The sequence below is a fragment of the Oxyura jamaicensis genome, chromosome 1, assembly GCF_011077185.1.
Source record: "Oxyura jamaicensis isolate SHBP4307 breed ruddy duck chromosome 1, BPBGC_Ojam_1.0, whole genome shotgun sequence".
Classification (NCBI taxonomy): Eukaryota; Metazoa; Chordata; class Aves; order Anseriformes; family Anatidae; genus Oxyura; species Oxyura jamaicensis.
Window position 1 is genome coordinate 44,644,309 of NC_048893.1, and position 24,211 is coordinate 44,668,519.

At 33.5% G+C, this 24,211-nt stretch overlaps 1 protein-coding gene across 8 annotated transcripts in view; it reads left to right on the forward strand.

Moving 5' to 3' along the window:
• Positions 1-24,211, forward strand: part of ANKS1B (ankyrin repeat and sterile alpha motif domain containing 1B) — a 444,131-nt gene that overhangs the window by 124,992 nt on the left and 294,928 nt on the right. For all 8 annotated transcript variants that reach the window (XM_035336443.1, XM_035336434.1, XM_035336452.1 and 5 more), the window contains one exon: positions 4,813-4,978. In XM_035336443.1, the coding sequence (XP_035192334.1) occupies positions 4,813-4,978 (166 nt within the window). The remainder of the gene's footprint in view (positions 1-4,812; positions 4,979-24,211) is intronic.

Here is a 24,211-nt window from a genome sequence, read left to right on the forward strand (position 1 = left end):
ACAACGAAGTCATACATCAAAAGAGACTTATTAAAATCCAGTTCCAGCAAGTTTTCAAATAACAGGATACAGTGTGACCTTCAAATGTGAATAGGCTAGACCACAGGAGGTCAAGGCAACTGTTCATAAATTTAGAATTTCTAAGTTATACTGAAATTAAGAATTATCTGTTGAAACACAACATACCTTCATGAACTGTCACTGTAGAGAAATGATGAATGATAGCAAATGATGTGCAACAGCCCATCTTTTAAGAGTGGTTTTTCTGCTATTGCTCATCTGGCAGTCATGTCTGACTCTGATGTATTTTTCACATAATAATATACTTGAAATAATAAACTTGACCTGATTTCTGTAGGACAGGAGATGGATGGTGTGAAAAAAAAAAAAAAATCCATTAAAGACAAATTCTCTCTTCTTGTCAGAATGTCATTTCAGATTAGATGCTTACTGAGCTCACTCTACTCTACTGTTCTCAGGTCATACAAAAGTTTATATATACTGCTTATATTGCATTCTTTGAGCATCTATCATTCAGACTGATCCTTGTAAGGAATGTAAGAGTATCTAGAAGGCTAGAGATTGGCAGAAACGTGGAGAAAAAGCCTAACTCGAAATCACATAGGTTTTGAAGATATGCTCTTGGAATAGAATACTGGTTTTTCATACTTGTAAATTACCACCTGTAATCACCATATTTATTTTTTTTAGAAGCACATTCACCCCCACTGGTCAACAATCACATCCTTTTTCTTTCCTCTTCTGTTTTCTAGTCATATTTGGGTTTTGGATTACATCTGATATACATTAGACCATCAGGTATATGCTCAGAAGAGTCCCAGTTGGCCAAATACCTCTGAGTAAAAGGGCTAGGTGTTTTCCTGGCAAGTTGTCCACAACTTGAGTCTCACATTGATGTTTATTATACAATAAGCTAATTTATATCTTAACAGGATGGGCAACTGTTCTCTAATACTTTCCCAGTGACTCACCCCCTCTCATTCTTTCTTTCACTTCTATTGAGTATATATTTTTATCCTTTCCACTAAAGTATTTTAATGTACCAACCCAGCACATTACTTTTATAAAGTTTTAATTTCAAACAAGAAGTAATTCTGACATTATAGTGGATGGTCAGTTATGTTTGTCATCTTCAACTTTTTGGAGCAGCTTACAGAAATTTGATATTGGATCATCTCTGAATTTTAAAAATTAAACTCAAATTAATTTGATTTCAGGACTAAAGATTGCTCAATTATTATGGAATTTGGTATTTTTTAAAAGGTTTTATTATGCAGATGAAAATATCTAGGACATAGGATTTCTGTAGAATTACTGCACATTAAAGTGGGTGAGGTGAGACAAGAGAACTGATATTATTGAGAAGACTGTTGAAGAGTTTTTAATCTTAGAAAAAATACAGAATCACATTGCTTGATGCTTGAAGATAATTTTATGTGATCTGCTAACATCTAACTTGAATGGTTTTAGAGCTTAAAACTTTCTAGAATGTGCACGGTACCTGCAAAATGGAGAACACATTACAGCAACCAGAAGAGTACATTGCTTTCCTCCAGCAATGAGATTTTTGTCTGTTTTGCTACAAGCACACTTAATTAAGGCTTAATATCTTCATTTTATTGTTCATTTGATAGAACTCCAGGTGTTATTAATCATTAACAATTTAATTATTTTTTTTTTTTTACTCTAACTTATTTGAGTTCTGTTTGGCAGAAATGATCATATTTGCTTTTTTAAGGAAAGAATTAGGAAGAATTTACTTGTCAGTGATTTACATTCCAACCATTTTCCCAGGAACCCCATCATATTTATGTATTCTTCTCTGACATTTATATTCTTGCAATGTTAATTATACAATATTGAATAATATTCAGAAAATTGAATAAAGTGTTGAAAGTGATTAGGAAAGGAATAGAGTACAAAAGGGAGAACACCATTAAGTCACTGAGGGCTTTCTTGGTGAGTCCCATCGTGAATGCCATGTGAAAATCTGAACCCTGTCATATCACTGAAGACTGAGAGGGTGGGGGTGACAGGGATGGTCTAAAGCTTGGAACACCTGTGTGAGTAGACCAGAATTTCTCATTCTCTAAAAGAGAGAACCAGGTAGTGTGTGTTGGAGGTTTGTGAAATCACAAGTGGATATGTAAGGTACAACCATTTGTTGCCTCCTAAAATAGAAGAATTCAGGGACATCAAATGTAGCGAGATAGCTAAAAATAAAATAGAATGCATACAACCTTTAAAAAAGTTACATGTGCTCTGAAGGCAACTGGAAGAAGGTACTTTTAGAAAGTTTGGTTAATGGACATGAAATGCAAAGTCAGCACCTTTTAACCTAAAGTGCGGGACCCTTACGGGCTTTAGGCAGGAGAAGTACTATATTCTTTTGCTGGTCTTGTGCTTGTCTCACTGTTCTCCGGGCCATCCCTGTTGGCTTTGTCTACAGAGTATTGGGAGAGAGAGACGTAAAATCTAATATCTATTCTCTCTCTCTCTCTCTCTCTCTCTTTTTTTTTTTTTTTTTTAAATATATATCCATTTTGAATGTATTTTCTGTAGCTGAATTCAGGAGCTGAGAAGGGTGTTGCTGCAGTATTTGGTGATAATTTTAAGACTACAATAAATCTTTATGGGCTTCTCTAGACAGATTTTCTATTACTAAGATTTTGGCTTTCTGTCTTACTCTTGTAGAAACTTGCATGTACAGGATGAAATTGAAGGCTGCTGTCATTGCACTTGTAAAGAATTTTTTACCTTTATCTTGATACAGAGGACTTAAATGTGCAAGGTAGCAATTCATTTTTTTCAGGATATGAAAGTAACTTTATTCTTGTTCTGCAGTTGCATTTCAGCCACTCCAGTGCCTCTGTGCTACACAATACAGTCTTGGGAGAAATATTTTCTATATTTATTGTGATAAAAAGTCAGGTATATATTACAAAGTTAACAGTGCTATTATTTATAAATTGCAAAGTTTTTAAAGTCTTAAATTTAAGCCTAAGGTTTCAACTCATGCATACTTATTTGACTAATACAGCTGTGTATTTATAAGCTTTTTTCTTTTGCTTGTACTCTTCCAAATGTCCATGCTTCATTTCATGCAAGTGTAATTCACGGGATTCAAAATAAATGTATATTTTAAATAAATAAATACATTTTATATTTAAAATAAATTTTAATAAATATATTTTATAATATTTAATATATATGTTTTATAAAAATATATTTATATTTATCCACAGAGAATATGGATTGCAGAAATAATTTTTGCTTACCTTCATTTAAGGAATAAGACGACTCAAGTTTGAAAAGCTATATTTCGAATTTCAGTTGGCTCACTTACAAACTTTGTCTAATTCTTTGTTTTGTCTTCAGTGTCCCAGAGCTTAAACATATAGATATCTTGCTCATGCAGTAAGCTCATACTATAACTAAACATAAACAAGAAAGGGTCAAAGACAAAGAAATGCAACCATTTTGTATATATATTCCTTTAATTCTTTCAATTATTCATTTTCAAATTCTTTATTCAGCAGCTGGTTAACCTGGGAGTTGTTTAAAACTTGGATCAACTGAAGTTATCATGTACAATTTTGAAGTAGGTCTCCTGTTGCTGCCATCTCAGCACTCTCTTTCTAGAGTCCTTAAATTGCTACCAGGTTTTGAACTCTCATAAAAATCCAGTCATAACACAACGAGTGGGAAAAACTGCAAGAAGTTTAATAGTGTAATGATCTGCTAACTCTATAAATCATTTACCTACAAAAAGGGACTGTTATCCACAACCACAGTTTACACTGGGTAATATGAAGAAAAAGGTGTTATTCTACATCCTGTGCCGGTCATCACATTCTTCAATCATTTTCTAAGCACCACTATGATAATATCTACCCATTTTATTATATCATATTTGATTTATGTAAAGCACTTGACATTCTCAGTCATCCATATGTTCTATATGTGTGGGAATATCTTTGACCATGTAATAGCTTTCTGATGCAATTAAAAAAAAACACAACAAAACAAAAACACACATCAGGAAAAACCATTGGAATTGTGTGGTATCTTCTTACAGAGACAGTGCTTGATTGGACGGCTCAGCATTCTACCGAAACTTCTAGCTCTTGCCTTTTACCCTCCCTTAACATTTCCTAATGTTGACGAGTCTACTATATGTATAACTGTTAAGGGACGTTGTGCAATTATTGCTGCTCACTCAAATATACAGAAGTTAGTCATCTTCATTCACATCCTGGGATTCTGACATCAAAATGTAGGTGGTACATCTTTAGCTTTCTTATATATAATATAAGCATATTGTAAAAGCATCCCCAAAGACAAAGTAATTGCAGTGGTAAATGGAATTGTCTCTTTGATAAGATATAATCTTAAAAAAAAAGTAATGAATAAAAGACATCCCCTGAATTAGAACCTAGCAAAGGTGACGCCAGCTATGTTGGTGACACCAGCTATGCTGAAACTTTTGCTAAACAAACAGTTGATGAATAAAGATATTTCTGTAACCATAGAAGTACTAAACAAAACAACAAAACAAAAACAAAACGAAACAACAAAACACTACAAACAAACAAACAAAAGAAGAAATGTTATCTTTGTTTGAGCATGTAGATAATCCTTCCAGTCTGTTACAGTTCGTATTTCATCAGAATGTGGTATTTAACTTGAGGAATTTTAAACCCTGATAGCCAGCTACTTACTTTGCCTTTGTCAACTGAGAAACATCTCTCTTACCTAATTATTATGTTTGTTTTTTTTTTTGCATTTCAGGAATCTTATTCAAAGAAGAGAGGTTATGCATTGGAAACGATACCCTCTGCACCTCTGGATGCAGTTCCTTCAGAAAATGACAACAGTCTTTGTGATTCCATAGACATAGCAGTGACCAAAAAGCCTTGTTCCCTAGAGATAGCAAGAGTATCTTCCTCAAGACCAGGTAAGTCACCAAATAATTCTTTACCTAGTCTATTGTGTAAGTGTAATGTAGGAGGTGTAGACTTTCACCTTTTTATGTTTTTTAAGAATAAAGTACTATATTAACTTATCTCAGCATGATTATAGCCTTTCGTAAGCAACCATAAGAGCTTAATATCAGAATAAAGATTAACATCAAAATGCTTTAAGAAGGAAGATAAAGCAGAGGTCTAAATAATTTCCTAGATAAACATAAGACAATTGTGAAAAGCCAACATTAAAAATCAAATTTCTTTAAGCCCAGTCATTTGCAATAATCTATTTACCAACTTGTTTTTTTGTTTGTTTGTTTGTTTTTAATGAAGTGCTTAGCAACAACATTATGCAACTACATCAGAATTTAAAGTACTCTGAGTTTCCATGTTACATAAAGACTTGCTCCCTGTTTGAAAATGAAACAGTGAAAAAGAATTGATAGAGTTATTAAATGACATTGAAATATCTTTTCAGCCTGGTAGATTGCTATTTGCATTACACAGGTTTAAACAGCAGTGAAGGTACAGTTGTTACTAAACAACTAAATTATGCTGAGTCAGATGAATGATATTATCTGTAAGGACTCTGTTTATTCTGTTATACAAAATCATATGCTCTCTTCCATTACTCTTGCTTCAATTCTTCATTAGTCACCACCTGGTACAGGAATTTCAGAATATAGTAGTTTCACTGTAAGTAATTGGACAGAGAGACTTCTTTGACAAATGAGAGTTCTCAGCAGCACAAACCTATTTGAAATGGTCTGTTGACTTTTTGACTTATGCTATCTTGATTATGAGTCATGATTTGGGAAATATGCAAGAATAACAGATGATTATTGACTACACCATTTTACATATCTATTCTGCATAAGAGGAAGCACCTTCTTGATTTTACAGGTGAATTAGGATTGGAAGAGTGACAGCTGTATCAGGCATAGTATGTAAGGACCAAAAATCAAGCCACAGCTTTGGATTCCGCAAGCTGAGGTGGAATAGATCATAATTCCCATCTCACCAAAACATCTGGGCAGAAGGTGGCTTGAGGCAACCTGTTAAAAACAATGAGCTAATAGGTGGCACAAGATAGGATAGCATCTTTATTGCAGAGTTGCACAGAATGGATCAGAATCTGACCCAAACACCAGTACAACTGTGCATGTAACTGAAGCTTTACATTGTTGATGATTTTTTGGCTCTGAAAATCTAAAAATTAGCAGAGTGTACAGAACAGCGCTGAACAATTTTATGGTTTGTTGTTCACTAAAGGAAGAAAATGCCAAATTATCCTTGTTTTTCAGACTTCTACTTGATTAATCACTGTAAACATACTTATTGCAATGGGAAGATTGCCATACAGTGCCTCAGCCCCATGAATTGGCTGAGGGAGTTCATTATATGCCTCCATAGTAAATGGGGCTCAACTGCAAAACTTTCTACTGTAATTAGTATGAAAAAATGCAGATGGACTTTTCACTAGTTAAAGTACCAGGCTTTGGAAAAGTGCTGTGTGGTGAGCACAGGCATTTTTGACAGGCATAGTAAGTCTATTAAAATCAGTATGTAAAGCAGATGCTAAAAAGGACAATTTTAGGTCTTAATTTGAAAGTATGTTTTGTGTATGGTTAAAAATGGATTGTATCACAGGACCCCAGAGTAATCAAGGAAACTGTGGTACGTTCATGAGACACCCGTCATCTTTGTAATATATAACAAATTCAAGTTAACAATACAAATGTATTGTAATTCTTTCTGTCTTAATGTTCCTATATACTGCTATAATAATCTTTTCCTTGGCATTTTATTGGGAAGAACATTTGGCTGTATAGATGAGCAAATTCCAAAATGTGATTTTATTTTAAGCTATAAATATAGTAATTATCTACCAGAATGGTCTTTAACTTATATGTGTAATCATATTGAATGCTATTTTACACCAGAAATGACCCAAATAAAATCAGCCATATCACTCACAGTTTTAAGTTACATAATAATATGCAAAATTTTATGTGAATGTCAGGCTGCCAGTTTAGTTCATGCACATTTATTGCTTGAATAAGTTATGCAGGATTGCAGAGATCATTCATTTAAAAGAAGTATTTAATTTACATTCTTTTTTTTTTTTTTTCTGAAATTTCCTATTTTTGTATCACTAAGAGTTGCTGACTTTGGGAATACTCTTTTTCAAATTGCTGCTCTGTGTCATGTGTAGTGTTCATTTTCAGAGCACGAGGCAGTGCTTTGAACATAAAATTGCATCTGTCAGTCTCCTTTCCCCAGGTGGTAGGATGCTCTGATGAACTCTTCCCACTGTCTGGGGCATTACTAGCTCTTGCCAAGTCGAAATGAGACTGACTGCATTCAGTCACTGAATTTCCTGGATTGAGAAGAAAGGTCATTCTGGCTGGCCTTTCACGCTATAGAGCTGTATGTTGTAACTATTATCTGTCCTGCCAGTAAACACCTGACAGGTTGGGAATAATTACCTTTCCAGTTATCGTTCTCTGATATACTGGGGAGAAAAAGACTGGTCTGTAGGTTGCTGCATTATTTTTAATTTCCGGAATGTTATTCTTGAACTGGTGGGGAACAGAGGATGAGAACACCATGCACCAAATGGAAAATTATTGTTAGGTGTAGCAGAGAAAAACTGGACAGAGAGTAAAATAAGTTTGTTATTTCCACTTCTGAAATCCTGTGTTGTGTGAGTTCTATGTCTGTCTGCTTGCCAGAAATTAGGTTTATATACGAAGAACAGTTACATTATTGGTCTATACTGGCAGCTAAAACTGGACTGGTCTAAGAGAAAAAAAAAAAAAAAAAAAAAAGTGTCTGAGTTTGCGTTGAGCTGGTCTTTGTTTCTGCGGTTGACATCTCTGTCAACCTCTGATGATGTGCTGGCATCTCTGCCACAGTTTCATTACTTTTAAACTAACAGCTAAGACTTGATAGGAATGTTCTGAAATATGGCACTCTGACACATTTTTTCTGCTAAGCAAAATGTAAATTTATATTGAAGATTTAATAAATGAATCTTATAAAATCAGTCTCACAAATCAATTGATTCATAAGTCAATCTTATTAATATTTCTACTAAGCTATTCCTGAGAAACATCTGCATTGCTTACAGTGGACATTTCTACCAGTCATTTCAGACTGTCCTTCCTTCAGGAAAAAACTAATAATAATTGGATGTGGAAAATTTAACCTTGAAAAATAACCATAAAATTGTATTAGTTCATCTTAAGGATGTAATTAAGTTTTCTGAACTATTAACAACACATTTGTTACCTCAGATAGGTGTAAAATCTTAATAAATGTCTGAAGCTCAAGGTACTGGATAATTGTAATGCTAAAGTAGACACTGTCAAGTATCTTCATGAAGTCAGTGTTGTTTTATCAGTTATCTAGTGTCTAGAATGCTGGTAGCAGAAATCTGGCTGCAACACCATGTTGTATTTGGACGTGTGCTGCTGAAGACCTTTACAGCCTTAACTTACACCCTCGGACCCTTTTACCATACTCCATCCTTGAACCTCTTGGTGTCGTACCCACTTTATGTAGCAGAAATATAGAATGAAATATGGGCTACACTACAAAAATAAATAAATAAATAAATAAAATCACTAGATTAAGTGTGTGTCTCTCCCATTAGAGAGATCATATCTCTTTCAGTTTGCCTCTGTAGTTTCTACTGCAGAAGGTCCCTGAGAGACTAGGTGGCAGTCTAGGTGATAAAATTTTAATAATAATGACTGGTGTTCAGTACATTACTTAAATTGTTCTTAGGTCTCATCAAATATAATTAGGAAATAGAGAGGAATTTTCAGACTAGTTTTTTCTGTTTGTTTTGTTTTTGTGTGTGTGTGTGTGTGTGAACTTGTGAAAAAATACCCTTTTTTGGGAAAGTCAATCTGGCCATGCAGATTAACAAAGGTTTTAATGCAGCATCTTTATACCAGAAAGAGACATTGCTATCCATGTATTGCATGAAAATCTTTCTTGGAGAAGAGCTCTAGTTCAGGGAACCTATTTTTTCCAGATGTTATCTTACAGTGGTTGAAGATTGAGCAGACCTTAGTAAGCCATCTGTAGCTCTGGAAACATCTCAGCTGCAGCAGTGAAAAACTCAGTGTAGGTTACAAAATCCACCTGAGAAATAAGTTAAATACTTAGGTGCTTCAATTATGCTGAGCTCTCATCCACTACATAGTCAAGAGTTCCCAAGTCAGCAATTTTAAAGATAACCCTGGCACAGATACTCTACACAGTTACATCTAAGATACGGCTTCTGTCAAAGGGATAAAAATGTTGCAAAGATTTGAAAAAGGAAGAAATAAAGGAAGGGATATCTTAGCAGCTGTTTTGGACATCTACCCACCTAAGTATATTTTGGAGAAATCTTGCTGTTGTCAGTCATAATATCTCTAATACTTAGAAAAATTACATAATTTGCACTTAAATGCCATTAACTTGTAGTAATGATCATAAAATATAATAAATCTATAATGAACTATACCTTTTTCTTATAACCTCATAATCATAGAAGAGAAACTAATAAAAATCATAGATTCATTAAGGTTGGAAAAGACCTTCAAGATCATCTGGTCCAACCATACTTGTCATGGATACTTGTCACTTATTACAATATGTTAACTGTCCCCAGGTTGCCCTATTTGCTGCAATTTTAAAAATATTTACTTATTTATTTATTTTGCTTTCTCAGCCTGGAATTCCTCCTCTTCTATCACTACAGTGAAAAGGAATCTAGGAATCTGAAATTCTGTAGCCACAGACAGGTGTCTGCTCACCTCTGCTTTTGTTCTTGTGTTTGATATATAAAAGCGTGTCAGCAATCTCATACAGATATCTAGTAGACAGCTCTTCAGAAATCTGAATCAGATGAAAATATGAATCTTCTACAGAGTTTCCAAGGTCATCCACCACTTGGCTTGGTAAATAAAGTACTGTTTGTCAGGTCATGAGTTCTGATTCAACAACAAATCTTCACAGCTCTTTTCTGAATATTTGGACATTTCAATTCTGCAGATTGAGATTTAGATAGCAAATGCATCTTTTATTGTGTAACAAATTTATACATTCACTTGTGCAGCTATTTTCTAGCTGTATGTAAACCAGTGCAACAGGGCCATAAGAAGCAACAATCACGCTGCCAAATATACAAAATTGCTTGCTTGCACTTCAATTTGTTTTATGGAATGGCAATTAAATAGGCTAGCCTGTGTCACCTATGCCTCATCATTTTGAAAGTATAACTAATCTAAAGGATCATGCACTAACATTTTGAAGTCCATGTAGCAAATTGCTTTAAACAGAATGGCTGCTGGTAGACCTGTATTTCATTTAAACATGCTATTTAAAACAGAGATAGTAGGATGTATTGCACTTAAACACATAACCCTCAGTTTAACTTCTCGGGATTAAATACTGTCAGTGATCAAGAAAGATCTTTTCAGCTGTATAGAGAGAAGAGCTTAATAAGGAAGGCAGTCTCTTATCAATCAGAGTAACTCCAGTGTGTAACAATTAATCTAGAGTCATCTGAAAATAGCTAGAATCTATGAAATTTAACCTAATTTGACACATGCATGTCTATAGATACACTCTTGTTATGATAGGTAGAGTACTCCTTACAGTGGTAAAATTGTCACATGGAGGTCTTCCAAAGATGTGTACTTATTATCACAGAACATTTAGGTTGTTTTTTCTTACTTCTGCCTATATGCATCCATTTAAAGTACTGGCCTCTGTTGAAATTTGGATGATAACATCTGCATACTTGTATTCCTCCCTTCTTTTGTGTAAGAAGAGGAAAGTGAAGCTATCAGGGTTATTAAAAGATCTGTAATAGTTGAACCAGAAAAATAGATACCTTTTTTTCAGTTAAATGTTATATTAGTCCTTCTGAAAATAGTTTTAATGTTTGCTGTTTTTAGCTGATTTCTAGTGAAATTTACTTTGAAATGAAAATAGTATATTATGAGACAATTTTTCAGCTGTACTTTTCAGTCGGTAATTTATTCATAGTGACATACCTTGGCCAACCTTAGTTATAAGACCTGTATAAAATTTTTCTCTGCTCTTATTTCTCTTCCTTTAACCTTTTTCTGAGCCATATGGAGAGAATTTGGCTATAGCTCAGAACTTCTCAATTTACTTAACAGATTGATTTATAAAGATATAAGGATCACATTCAGAGCTCCAAGATGAAAATCACTGCCAGAACACAGTGTATTGGAAACCAGACCTACCTTCTCCTGACTGAGTTTCAGTTATGATATGTTTCATATTTATCATTCTTACTGCCATAGTATGGACTATACACTTTGTATCAAAAGCATTTTCATTAGCATTAGCATATGTTTGCAATTAGAATTTTTAACTTCACATGACATTTTAGTAAAGGTTAAGGGAGTGCTGGCTGAAGAACAAAATATACAATAGCCTTTTGTATAGCTCTTTACAATCCATTTTGTTATTTTTTCTTCAGTGCAAATAATATGTATTAAGTACCTTTTAAATATAAAAAAATTATGAAAATTATGCCTCGAGAGTGTTTGCTGATATAGCTGTTCCTATAATATAAACTATAAAAGTATACATTTTTATTTTAAAGTATTTTCTGGCATTTTGTAATTCATTTTTCTCAAATTCATTTTTTGTTATTTGCAATACACAGCACCACAGAGATGCAATTTCAATTATTAAATTATTTTATTGATCTTAAAATATCTTCAGTTACTATAAGGGATTTATTTCAAAGTTATATTTGTTTTAGCATGTTACACCACTTAATTATGTTTGGACATGGGAACAATAGTGTGTACACCTTCTGTGTATTTTTTTCAAGATCCAAGAAGTTCTATATTTGCTCATGAGAACAGAAAAAAGAAATAGATGCAAGTGTGAAACTGAATAATGTTCTATTAGTGTAGAATCTTCCAGTGATTTTCACAGCATACATGCATCTTTTCTTAAAGCACTTTCTGGCAAGCACTAATTTGCTTCTATCTTTCAGGATTTTTCTATTCATGTAAAAAACAAAACAAAACTGAAACAATAATTCGTAGTTCATTTTCTCCAAGTAAAAATCCCCAAAATGTGGACAGCTAAGGAGTTCTGTTTTATCATACTAATATTTTCATTATTTCATTTTTTGTGTTTTTCCAATGGCACTATCAGTTCTTGGAGTACCAATAGGATGCTATATATTAGCTTTTTTAGTATTCTCTTTCTTAAAGAAGCACAGTTCATCTGCATTTCTGATTCTATATTGATTTGTATTTTGTTAACAGGTAGTATTTGACAAAACCATTTTTTGTGCAGGAAAGCAAAAATCAAGCATCAGCTTGAGATGAGAGAACTGAGAAAGCAGGAAGTAGAAGTATTCAGTACTATCTGTTTGTTTTTTCATACTTTCTTGACTGATTCGTGTGCATTTAACCAGCAGCTTTAAGACTGCTGGTCTTAAAGTATATAGTGTATATATATATACTATATATATATTATATATATATATTTTCCACGTGGGTAGTTCAAAATATAACATTGAGTGTGATATACAGTGGATGCCTTCATGAACATAAATATGGAACCATTACTAACTTTTTCAAATTATCTCCATTGCAAATATAGACCACATTACTAAATTTTAATAAGCCAAATGTAATATTACCCCAATGTATTATAAAGGGAATGTCAGATAAACTCTACTTGTATTAAACAAACTTATATTTACATTTAAAAAACAGATTAATTAATAACTATGCTAATTTGCATTGTCTATACCCCTTTCATTTATTATTAATGGTGATCCATATCAGCTATTCTATTTTCCTTATGTCAGACCAAAAGCCTATAACTACTAAATGTATTCCATTGGCTTTCTTCTAGTCTTCTCAAATGTTATCACTATTCTAAGTCTTATTAGGAACTAAGTCCAGCACCATTTGTTGAGATAGCTTCCTGCCAGATCTTTATGATTCCTTGTATCCATTGATTAATATTTTTAGCATTAGTATCTCTCATTTATCATTCCCTTTGGATGAAATCATATTTTCATGTGAGTTTCTGTTTGATATTTAGTGAAGATATTGCACATTTCTGCTGTTTCTTTAATACTAATTCTTCTGCCACATCCATAGAATAATGTGCAGAAAGTTGGTTTATTCTATTGACCATTTTCCCCACTCCTTTATGTCCTCAACACAGCAGATTTTTATTTATTTATTTGTTTGTTTGTTTGTTTGTTTGTTTATTTTTGTGGAAAAATAGCTTTACAAACATAATTGAAGACTTCAGAATGCATATGCACCGGGGGCTGACATAAGCCACTTCAGTTCTTACATATTTCAGCTTTAATGTAGTCTCCTTTACAACATTATCATCCTTCTAAGAGGTTGTTAGTATATAATTAAGATAATTGCTCCCTATCATATTCTCCTCTAGATAACGTCTTTGATAACATCCTTAACAATAAAATGTTATTAAAAATACTATGTCATTTCTGAAATTAAAGCACATGGGAATGACTGATACCATGTGACAAGTTCATTGTCAAATTGCATGCAGGTCTCCACCTATCCAGTATTTTCCAGTAAATGTATTTATATTGTTAAACTAATTCCACTTTCCAGAGGACTAGCTTGCATTTTCTCTAAAAAGAGAAAGAAAAAGGTTGCTGCTTGACATATGCTACGCATTTTTTCATGATTCATTACTTATTATTCATTGAAATACTGTTGAAAGAGAAGTTAGCTTTCATAGGAGTTTTGGACAATTTTTGCAAATGAGTGATGAAAGTATTTATCAGCAAAATGCATATGTACTGACCAACACAGAGCTTCATGCATCCCAGTGCGATTATCATTTATAATGGTGTCATTATACACTGGACTGCCTGCTATCAGACAAGAACGTTTATTTCAAATCTAGACAATAATTCAAAGGAACATAATTATTTTGAGGTACTCTGCATTTTTAAGCCCATATGCGAATCTATTTTTCAGCAATTGAATGTTTTCTTAGTTATATGGCTATTGGTTCCAGCATCCTTTGCAATTTGTTTTGAGTAAGGGATGAAATATACATGGACCATATAAAACATATTCCATTCTGATAAGTAATTCTACACTTCAAAATGCTCCTTGGATTGTTTTGTAATTGAGCAGATACAAGTAACTGTCCCTCTCATAAGTGACATTGATTTAACATATATGTAAAGAATAACATTGCTGTAAACTCCATTAAATTGTTAACATTAGCAGTAATAGTACAACTATATTATATGCCTCCTAGTGCCCCTGTGGATTTTCTACAAACCTTTAATTTAATTTTCTACAAACCTTTTCAGACTGAATTTTGCTCTGTTTAGAACCTGAAGGGAAGCAGTTATCTTGTACTCCATACTTTTTATTAAGCTATACTCAAGAGTTTGCATATTCTGCTATTTTGCATTAGGATGAAACTAAGTCCTAAAATTTGAGAGATCCAGTCCTCAAGAGTCCATGCTTCATTGGGCTTGTGTCTATAATGCTGTACAGTTCAAGTATTATAAAAAGAGCTAAACTTTTTTTCAGAAGCTGTAATGGAGAATTCAGTATAGGCATGCCTTGAACTGCACAAAGAACTCTGCTGTCTTTTGTCATAGATGAATTTCTCCACTGTTTTGGTCTCTCAATGCCCCATGATAAAGCTGTTTAACTCTGAACAATTAATTAGACAGTGAAATATACATACCTTAAGATCATCTAGATATTCTCAGCTGTTGCAGAAAATTATGACATTAAAAATACTCCTTTTCACTCCTGCTATTTTTGTATATTTTCAGGCTTTTTTGATATTTTGTATTACAGTTTGTAAATTTAGTATACAATTTGTTAGGGAGTGCTTCGTAACTAGCTGTAGATGGGGAATAGAAAATGTGTAGTCTACAGTTGCCTCACACCACAATTATATGATTGTTTGCAATTTAGGGATTAGATCTGATAGCAGGGTGATCCCTGCAATTTCTGTGGCCTTTAGTAGGACACTTATATGGGATGTGGGGGATCAAGCTGAGAACCCTAAGTACCAGGCTATGGTACGAGTGACTATATTTGTATCATAGCATGTAAGAATGCCTTTAAGTATTGAGAACGCTTCTATCCTAGTTGCATCCTAGTTCTATATCATGCCAAGATATAGGCACTCAGTCTCTGCCCTCTTTGTCAGAACAGAGGGGTGAGCTCCAGTGGAACCTACAAACTAAATGGTCAAAAGATCAGGCTTATGGAATACCTGCTCTGCACATTTCGTGTTTTTGTTTGTTTCCACATTAACCTTTTTTGCAGAGAAGCAACAGGAGATCTGTCCTGCTCCAAGAATAATTTCTGATGAAAATGTCCTGAAAATGAAATTTTTCCCCATGAAAATCAGTTTTGATTAATCAATTTTGATTAATAAGTTTTTATATGGCAAAAATAATTTGTCAAAAGAGTCCCAACTACCTCTACACAGCATTCATATGTCAGTTTGGCTCTGCTAACAGATGTTGAAGTCTGTGATATGTGTTATGAATTTTTTAAGTAAACTTTTCTACTAACTTTAGTACACTTGGAAAGCATAAATCTTGGCACAGCTTGCTAAATGTTGTTAAAATCAAAATATTTGCAGAAATATTAAGCAATTGCTAAAATAAACCATTTTTGTACATAATGAACAGATTTATTTGTTTTATTCAGTGTCAGAGATGATTAAAAAATAGAAAAACATTGATTCCTAGTGAAGGTACAGTGTTACATTCTGTAAAAAAAAAAAAGAAGATTTTCCCTCCTGTTTTATTTTAAGTTAAATAAAAAAAAAACTTTAAAAAAAACTTTACTTCCATTTTCTCTGCTTCTGTCTCTCTTTCTGCATCTGTTAGTCCTGATGGCAGTATGTAGCTTGCTGCCAAACAGTTTCCCTCTACCGCTTTGCAGAGATTTGGTTTTTACTCATTTATATCATTTTCATTTTTGTACAGGCCATCTCACAAGCAAATTTGAAGTGTGCAAGAAATGTTGGATTTTGCTAAATATCAAAGTACGATGGGAATGGGTTTGCATTGTCAATCCACATGTGTATAGATACAACATATTTTTACTAATAGCCAGTGACAGAATCATCTTCTACTGCAGACAGGATATCAAACTACTCTTTTCCTTTTTTCCCAGTGTAACTTCAAACACTGCAGATTTGGAAGAACCCATAGGAAAGAATGTTTTCACCCTTGGTTGCTTTATTGTTCTCAAAAAGCAGAAAAAAACCTTCAGAAGGATCACTTCATATAGTTTTACTCCAGAGCAAAGTGCATTATTTTTTCTATAATATTTTCTATTACTGTATGCAGTATTATCTGTTCTGGATGAGGATAGCAAAATCAGCTGTTAGTTGCTGTTCTTTCCACTGTAATTCCAGCTGTTCAATCCATTCCATTTACTTTCAGATAATAATTCCCTCCCCGCTTGGATATTTAAATAATTTAGTACAATTAAAATCACTTTCTTACCAGCAATACTGGGATTGAAGCTAAATTTCTCTCCAAGAGCAATTCTATTATTTCGACATCTCTTTCTGTTTTGTGTTGTGAAAATATCAAAACTTTCTGTGACTATTTTGTAAGTAAAATTAGTGGGAAATATTTTTTTCTGGTAAATTCTATAGGTTGTCTTTTGTCTGTATCACCCAACCTATTAAAAGTTTAACAAGGATTTGCTATGGATGGATTTCTTAAAAGTATTAAAGGCCTTGAGAAGCCCTTGCAAACACAAAGCAATGTGTTTTTTTAATTGCTTGTCCAACTCCTAGATATCAGCCTTAGAAACACAGTGTGCAATGAATTTGTGACTCATGTTCACATGGAATTTGAAATACAAATTTTGTGGTGGTTATGAGTTCTGGCAGCAGAACTGACAGGAATTCTGTGAATTCTGCCTTTTGTTGCTTACCCGTTGTCCTGTAAGAACTGTATATGAGGAAAATCAGAGTAAGCATGTTATGTTTCAGCCAGGAGGAGCAGGTAACCCCAGTTTTACTGCTACGGAAATGTATATCCCTGTTACTTCATTGTCTTTTCTGAATTTGGAACATGAAGGTATGTTTCTTATGTGAATCATAGAATCACAGAATGGCTTGGGTTGGAAGGGACCTTGAAGATCATCTAACTCTAACTCCCCTGCCATAGGCAGGGATGTGACCCACTACATCAGGTTGGCCAAGGCCCCATCCAACCTGGCCTTGAACAACTCCAGAGATAGGTCAGGTTAAGAAGAAGGTGAGGAAGGTTAAAAATGAGGAATTATGCAGCATCAGGAGCAACATGTATGTGATCATACTTTGCAGGTGATTCTTTAGAAATTGTTTGATAATAAATAATAATTTTTAAAAAGTGCTAAGAATTAGGAAGATACAGCAGGTCTTTGCTATATCGGTAGTATGCTTTCCTGTCTTTACTTTGGCTTTCCCCTTCTCCTGGCCCTGATGGGAGAATTCAGCCAGTTCTATTTTCTTCTCTAAACTAGGAAAGACTGACAATTAAAGATGGTCTGATGGTCTGAAGAAAAGCAGAAATATTTCATTTCATTCACTAAAAAAAAATATATATATATAAAAAAAAAAGGAAAGAAGGAAAGAAAAGAACAAAAGAAAAAAGAATTCCAATGCAATTCAATAGTAATAATTTGTTGTAGTTAAAGACTGAAAGTTAAGGGATGTTAAATAGTTTTAAGCCATATTTTTCTCCATCAAACACGGAAAAAAAAAATAACCCATATAGTTTTATCTAAATATGATCTCTCCTTTATTATTAATGGTTGGATGGCATCAGGTACTCCATTTCTGACCCAGTGTATGTGAATATTTCTTCACATTTGGATATTTTATTTTGGCTCTATTTCAAACGGGCCAATGCTGCATGGTGTAGAAATTTCAATTTATTCATTGGATATCAACAGCAGATACAAATAGCATACTTTTTTTTTTTTTTTTTTTAATTTTAAAAGTTTCGTGTGATCTTTATCATTCTTTTATATAGTTAAATGCAGCTCTTAAAAATTCCAAGAATCTATGCAAACTCCATAACAAGTGTGGTTTCTATAAGAAATGTAGCAGGTTGCACTATGGGAACATTCAATAGGAAGAATTTTAAGAACTCTGCAAATCTAGCAGGTACTTGGATAATATAAAACCAAACTAAGAAGATAAAAACAGTAAAGAAAATTGCAAACTGTAAAACCAACTAAATTAAATGTGTTGAAGTGTACAGATGATTCAAAACACATAGTAGAAGTTTCTATGGTAAATATTGCTTTTTCAGTGGGAAGGTAGGCTTAATAATGCTATGCAATATATGAGTTCATTATAACATTTCACCTGAATTTCCTCCGATGGAAAGTAAATTATTGTGTGAATATTAATAAAAAGGGAAGAAAAATACTATTTTTCAGAAGAAAATGCTGTGTAAATAAAATAAGTAAAAGTAATATATTACAAAATTGTTTCGAGGTTCCATTATAAAAAAGATCTGATTTGGAAATTCAAAAATATGACCATTTTTTTGTTTGTTTGTTTGTTTGTTTTGTTTTGTGGTTTCTGAAAACTCCAATTCTGTAGCACTTTAGTGTCACAAATTATCTGTTTGTGCTTGGAAATTGGGCTGTATTATTCCAAAATTCTCCACGGTATATCCTTTTTCTTTCTCAAATCATGTGGATGTTACTGAGGGCAACATATTGGACTAGATAACTAATTTGCTTTGTTACAAATGTTTCCATACAGATGTTTCCATAATGCTTTCAAAATTAATAGCAGAGATTTTTAAGATTCCCTGAATTCTGACTGTGTATCAGGTGTGGACACTACCTGCTGGACAACTTCTTTATGGTTAATCAGTGTACTCTGGATAAAATATACATTTCTTGTTTGGAACAAAATACTTAAAATATATATTACATGCAAAAATGTAAGATTTCCAGAGTTAGAGTTGAGCCAAAGTGAGAGTGAGTGAGTTTCTCGAAAATTTACAAACCTTAGATAAGAACATCTGGATATTTAAATATTTATAAATAAAATTTCTAGCTCTTTGGCTTTTAAATGTTTGGTTTTATGACTTCAGTGTTTTATTAGAGAGCTTTACTAACTAATTGATACTTCAGAAGAAATGAAGCTTATGAAAATGTAGTTTTGTCCATAAACTGCATTTCCTTGTAATTAAAGATGGATGCATATTGGGAGGTTTACCTTCAAGACTGCTTTAATTATTTATTAATGGAACTTGTGGCTATCATTAGTATTATTTAAATGATTTCAAAGTACTTACTCTGATCACGTATGCAGTTTACATTATGAGCCAATTTGAAAACGTAGCTTAATTCACCTGTTGACTACAATATTTGAAAGAGTAGAGTACTTTCTCTGCACAGCACAGTTTGGCTGTTCTCTTTGGATTATAGAAGAAATCTTGTGAAATACTAAGTCACGCAAATGATTGCATTCAGGATCATCTCACTGGTGAGATAAACTTAGTAATAAACATGAAGATCCCCAATATGGATCATTATTTGAGGGTAGGGGAATTGTTTTACAAGACTACTAAGCTTTCTAGTTTTTAGTGAATGACTGAAATGAACAAAAATATTTTTTTCACTCATACTTACACCTTAGGCATTTCACTGAACTTCCACAAACATGAAGACTACATGCTGAGACAACACAAATGTAGCCATCTATGAAATATCTGTTGTAGACCATACAGTCATTTCACTACGAAACTTTTAAACATGTGAAACCCAACAACAATAACAAATACAACAACAACAAAAAATATATGGCAACTGTGTAGTACTGTTTTTGAATGCTCAATTAGACATCAACAGCTTACAAAGGCAGTCTCAAAAGGTTATTCAGGAAATGGTGGAAATCACCCATCATTTCTCGTTAGTATTTAATGAGAGATGTTATTCCAGATAGTTCCCTGGTATTATAAGGGTTATGCAAGCTCGAAGCAGTTCCAAAGTCTATTTGTGCAGGTGGGTGATTAGGGGAAATAAAAAGTTGATAACAGTCATACCGAACTCTTGCGGATGATGCAGAAACAACTAAACAGACCCCCTGTTGCCACTGGAATGCACTTCACTGGTAATTAATTCCAAACACTATCCTGAAATAGCTGCCACATCCAAGACTGGGCCAGTTATAGCTTCAAGTGCTTTCAGCAAGACAGTTGCAGATATATATTTACAATCCTACTCAGAACAATGGTTATTCAGGTTTAAGTGTTCAGGAAACAAAACAAATTCAAAAGAGCAAATTCAAACAGCTTAGTCCAGCTGTTCTCTGTATGCATCCAGTTTAGCTACCTACTGACTCCATTATTCAGTATTCCATCTGCTCTTTTGAAATTTCTCCTGTAATGTTCATTCCTTGAAATCCTGAAATACATGGTTGTCTTTATCTGTAGTTCCTAGATTTGTGCCATGTGAATAGTTATCTAGGAGAGATTTACTTTGGGGATTTAATCAAGTCAGAATAATTTTAAAGTTGAATCCTATACTACAGAAAATTTCCTAGTCCCTCAGTTGGGGCTACTTTAGAATGTGCATGTCTTTGTTATCCATCTGACAAAATAGGAGATTTTTTTTTTTTTTCCAGGTTTTCTCCTTGAACTGCAGCCTGGCTTAATTTTTTTTATGTAATTGCTGGGAATCTTTCAATAGATCCAGAAGTTTCAGGAGATATCACACTTTTATCTTATGTGCTGTCCAAGAAATCTTATATGTGGCAGCCCTGTATCAAGTCAGGGGAAGTCCTGCAGTTTTGTGATCTACTCTGCTCGGTTTTGGGTCTTTCACTGTTGTCTCCTACCTACTTATTGGTGTATGCTCCTGCCTTCTAAATTTACTACTGGTGGAACCCAGCAGCCTGGATTGCCCCACAATGAATGAGCTGAGTCTAAGTAGCACTGGCTCCATAGAAAATGTTCAGATACATTGTTTTAGGACTTGTGTTGAAATCTGTCTATGGGTATGTTCTAAGGTAATGGAATGATTCTCCTTGCTGTCCTTTAGAGTGAATTAATTGCATTTTAATGAACCCTCTGTAAGCCTCAGTGAGCTCACCATGCCCAAACTCTCTTTAATCCCACAGAATCAGATTCATATGATTCTTCACGTGGGCTTGGTACTCTCTCACCCGGTTAGAGAAAGATTAGCAATGGTAGGAAAGATTCCTTGAGGCACAATTTGGAAAAGTTTCTTTGTCTTATCCTCAGCACCATCCTATATTCCTGCTACAGCTACAGCCATATTTCTGATAATCTCTGGAAGGAGAAAATACTGGGGTATCTGTCACTCCAGTGTGTTTATAACTGACAAGTGTTCTTCCATTCCAGCTTATGATGATTTAAAGGACTAGATGATAACTGCCATGTAGGTGAGATCCCATTATTGAAATTAAAAAAAATTTAGTTCTTATATCCATGATGAGACCTATGTCAACTTGTTCAGTTCTCAGCCAGTCAATGAAATTAGCCTTTCTGGTGGCCATTAATTACCTCTGTGAGGACACATATGTAAATTCATCTACTGGTGTCTGATCCTCCCCAAATAGTACCATTTCCTGATATCTCATTTTATAATCTTCCAAGATTTCTGTTGATACTATGACTGATTTCTGTCTGAGACAGCTGATTTGTCTGATGACTTAATGTTCCTTTCAGAGCTTTATGTCTCTTTATAACACATTTGATGTTAAGAGGATATATAACATTTACAGACAAAGGCATTCCAACAATTTCCTACTGTATTTTTTCAAACAACAGATCCAAAATCATAGATATTACCAGATTAGATGAGTGCTTTTCTAACAGTTTTCTGATAGGCCATCAAATTGCATCTGCTAGAAATGATCAAGCTTAGGTCTGTCCTGATACCACAATAAAAAGCATTTTGATCCCATACAGCATGAAGCCATTTGGATCTTTATTCATATTTTTGCATTATCGCACTGCTGAGATCTAAAACAGATGTGGGGTTTTGGCCCACTTTCACATTTAGAACACTGCCTGAAATCATCTGCACTGGTGCACCCCCACTCTGCTCACTGGCCGGACAGAGTGAGAAGCTGAAAAGTCCTTGGCTTAGTGTAAGCACTGCTCTGCAACAATTAAAACATCACCATGTTATCAACATTATTCTCATCCTAAGTCCCAAACACAGCACCATACCAGCTCCGAGGAGGAAAATTAACTCTATCCTAGCTGAAACCAGGACAGCAACTCTGAAGTTCAGTTTCTGATTTGCTTAAACTTCTGAGAAAAAATAAATGCTATTTCTTTAGAAAGCAATTTAGCTACCAGCATATAAACACAGAAATTTAACTTTAGGCCTTAAATTTCTGTTCCAAAAATTAGTCTTATTAGATAGACATATATAACAACTTACATCTCTACATAATGTAGTTTTCATTTCATTCAGAAATACTTTTTATACTGCAAGGTTGCATTACAAATGAACCACTGAATATTTGTAATGTCAGCAATAATAGACCAATGTTTCTTCCTGTAAAAGGACTGACTGATTCTTACATAACATCTGTTTTGTTGGACATGATGATAGAGTATATTCATAGTAAAAAATATTTTATAAACAAGATTGAACTGGATAATAAATAAAACTGGACACACACACACAAAGAACAAAAAGCATCTTTGTTCAGCAATTGACAATATGACACAATATGACAGTGTGGTGAAAAACAGATTTTGTGAGGTGTTTGTCTTGCTGCTTCCTTCCTCCCTTAGCATCCTCATAAAAAGGTGCTGTAAAAAATAAACATATCACATACTAAATGACTTGCAAACTTTTAATTTGTTAAATTTCAAAGAACCAGTTATGTAAATTTGTTCTTGGTCAATGTTATTCAACTTCTTTTTAGCATTTTCTTATAATAGATAAATAACTTTTGGTGAAATATGGAATAACAGGAATAGACCAATAAAAAGCTGATCTGGATTTAGTGGACTTGATTCAATATTCATGTTTTAGTATAACTAAAATCAATCCATCTGTCTATTACTCAAAGAAAAAAAAAAAAAAGGAATTGAAATAATGCTGGTGTGGCTTGAGTATAAGAAGATTTTTTTAAATAAAAGTAAGAAAAATATGACCTTTAACTTCCAAGCAATGTTGTGATTTTTATCTACAGTCTTTTGATGTGTAAGGAAAAGGCTAGTGAGTATAGACAAATTGTTTCTCTTTTGTATGAAGGACTACATTATTGTGACCGTTGCTGTAAGTATTGTTTACTTCTTCTGTAAATACTTCAAAAATTGGGAGAAATAGCGAACAGAATTTTGAGATGTATTAAGATTTGAGATATGGAAACCTGTCTAATCCTATAAGAAATTTAAGGATAACAGTCTTTTTAGTACATTCATCAGGTGTTTAATAGTAAATGTGATCATGACAGTATGGTAATGCTTTCTGTCCTTTAAAACCTTGTATGCTGAATCAATATACAAACAAAAAAAAACAAATTAGTAAGATTTGCCAGAATGTAAAATAGCATAGCTATTTTTGTAGTCCAAATTATATGAGTCCAGTTAATCCAAAACCTAAGTTTATCTCTTTAGAAATTATTTTGGTTATTCTGAACAACAACAACAACAAAAATAGAAAAAATAACATGATATAATTTATTTACTTTTTTTTTTTTTTTTTTTTTTTTCCTTCAGTAACCATTTTTCAACATCAGAATGACTCCAGTAACATAATCCCTGTGACAGTTTGTCATGTATGATGGAGGCAGGAAGGAATATTGTTAGAGCATACTGCACTTCAGTAATTTTAACTGCCAGATGATCCTTGGAGCCTGTTGTTATCTGACTTGTACAGAAACATCTCTTAGCTTATTGTAACTTGAGCCTGAAACTAGAAGAGAATAACAGCCATAAATACTTCCCTTTTGGCCCTGTACATAGCACCTGTCAGAAGCTCGGTACTGTAGCTAATCTTTCATAGGGAAATTTGGTAGGTAAGACCTTTTTGAGGTAACAGGATGCAATAAAACTTCCAGTGATATTATTATGGTTACCTGAAGGAAAAAAAGAAAATAGTTTTGTTACCAGCAAAAGAGAAAGGAAAATGAAAATGCAATTATTATATCATGTAATTACAGAACAGAAT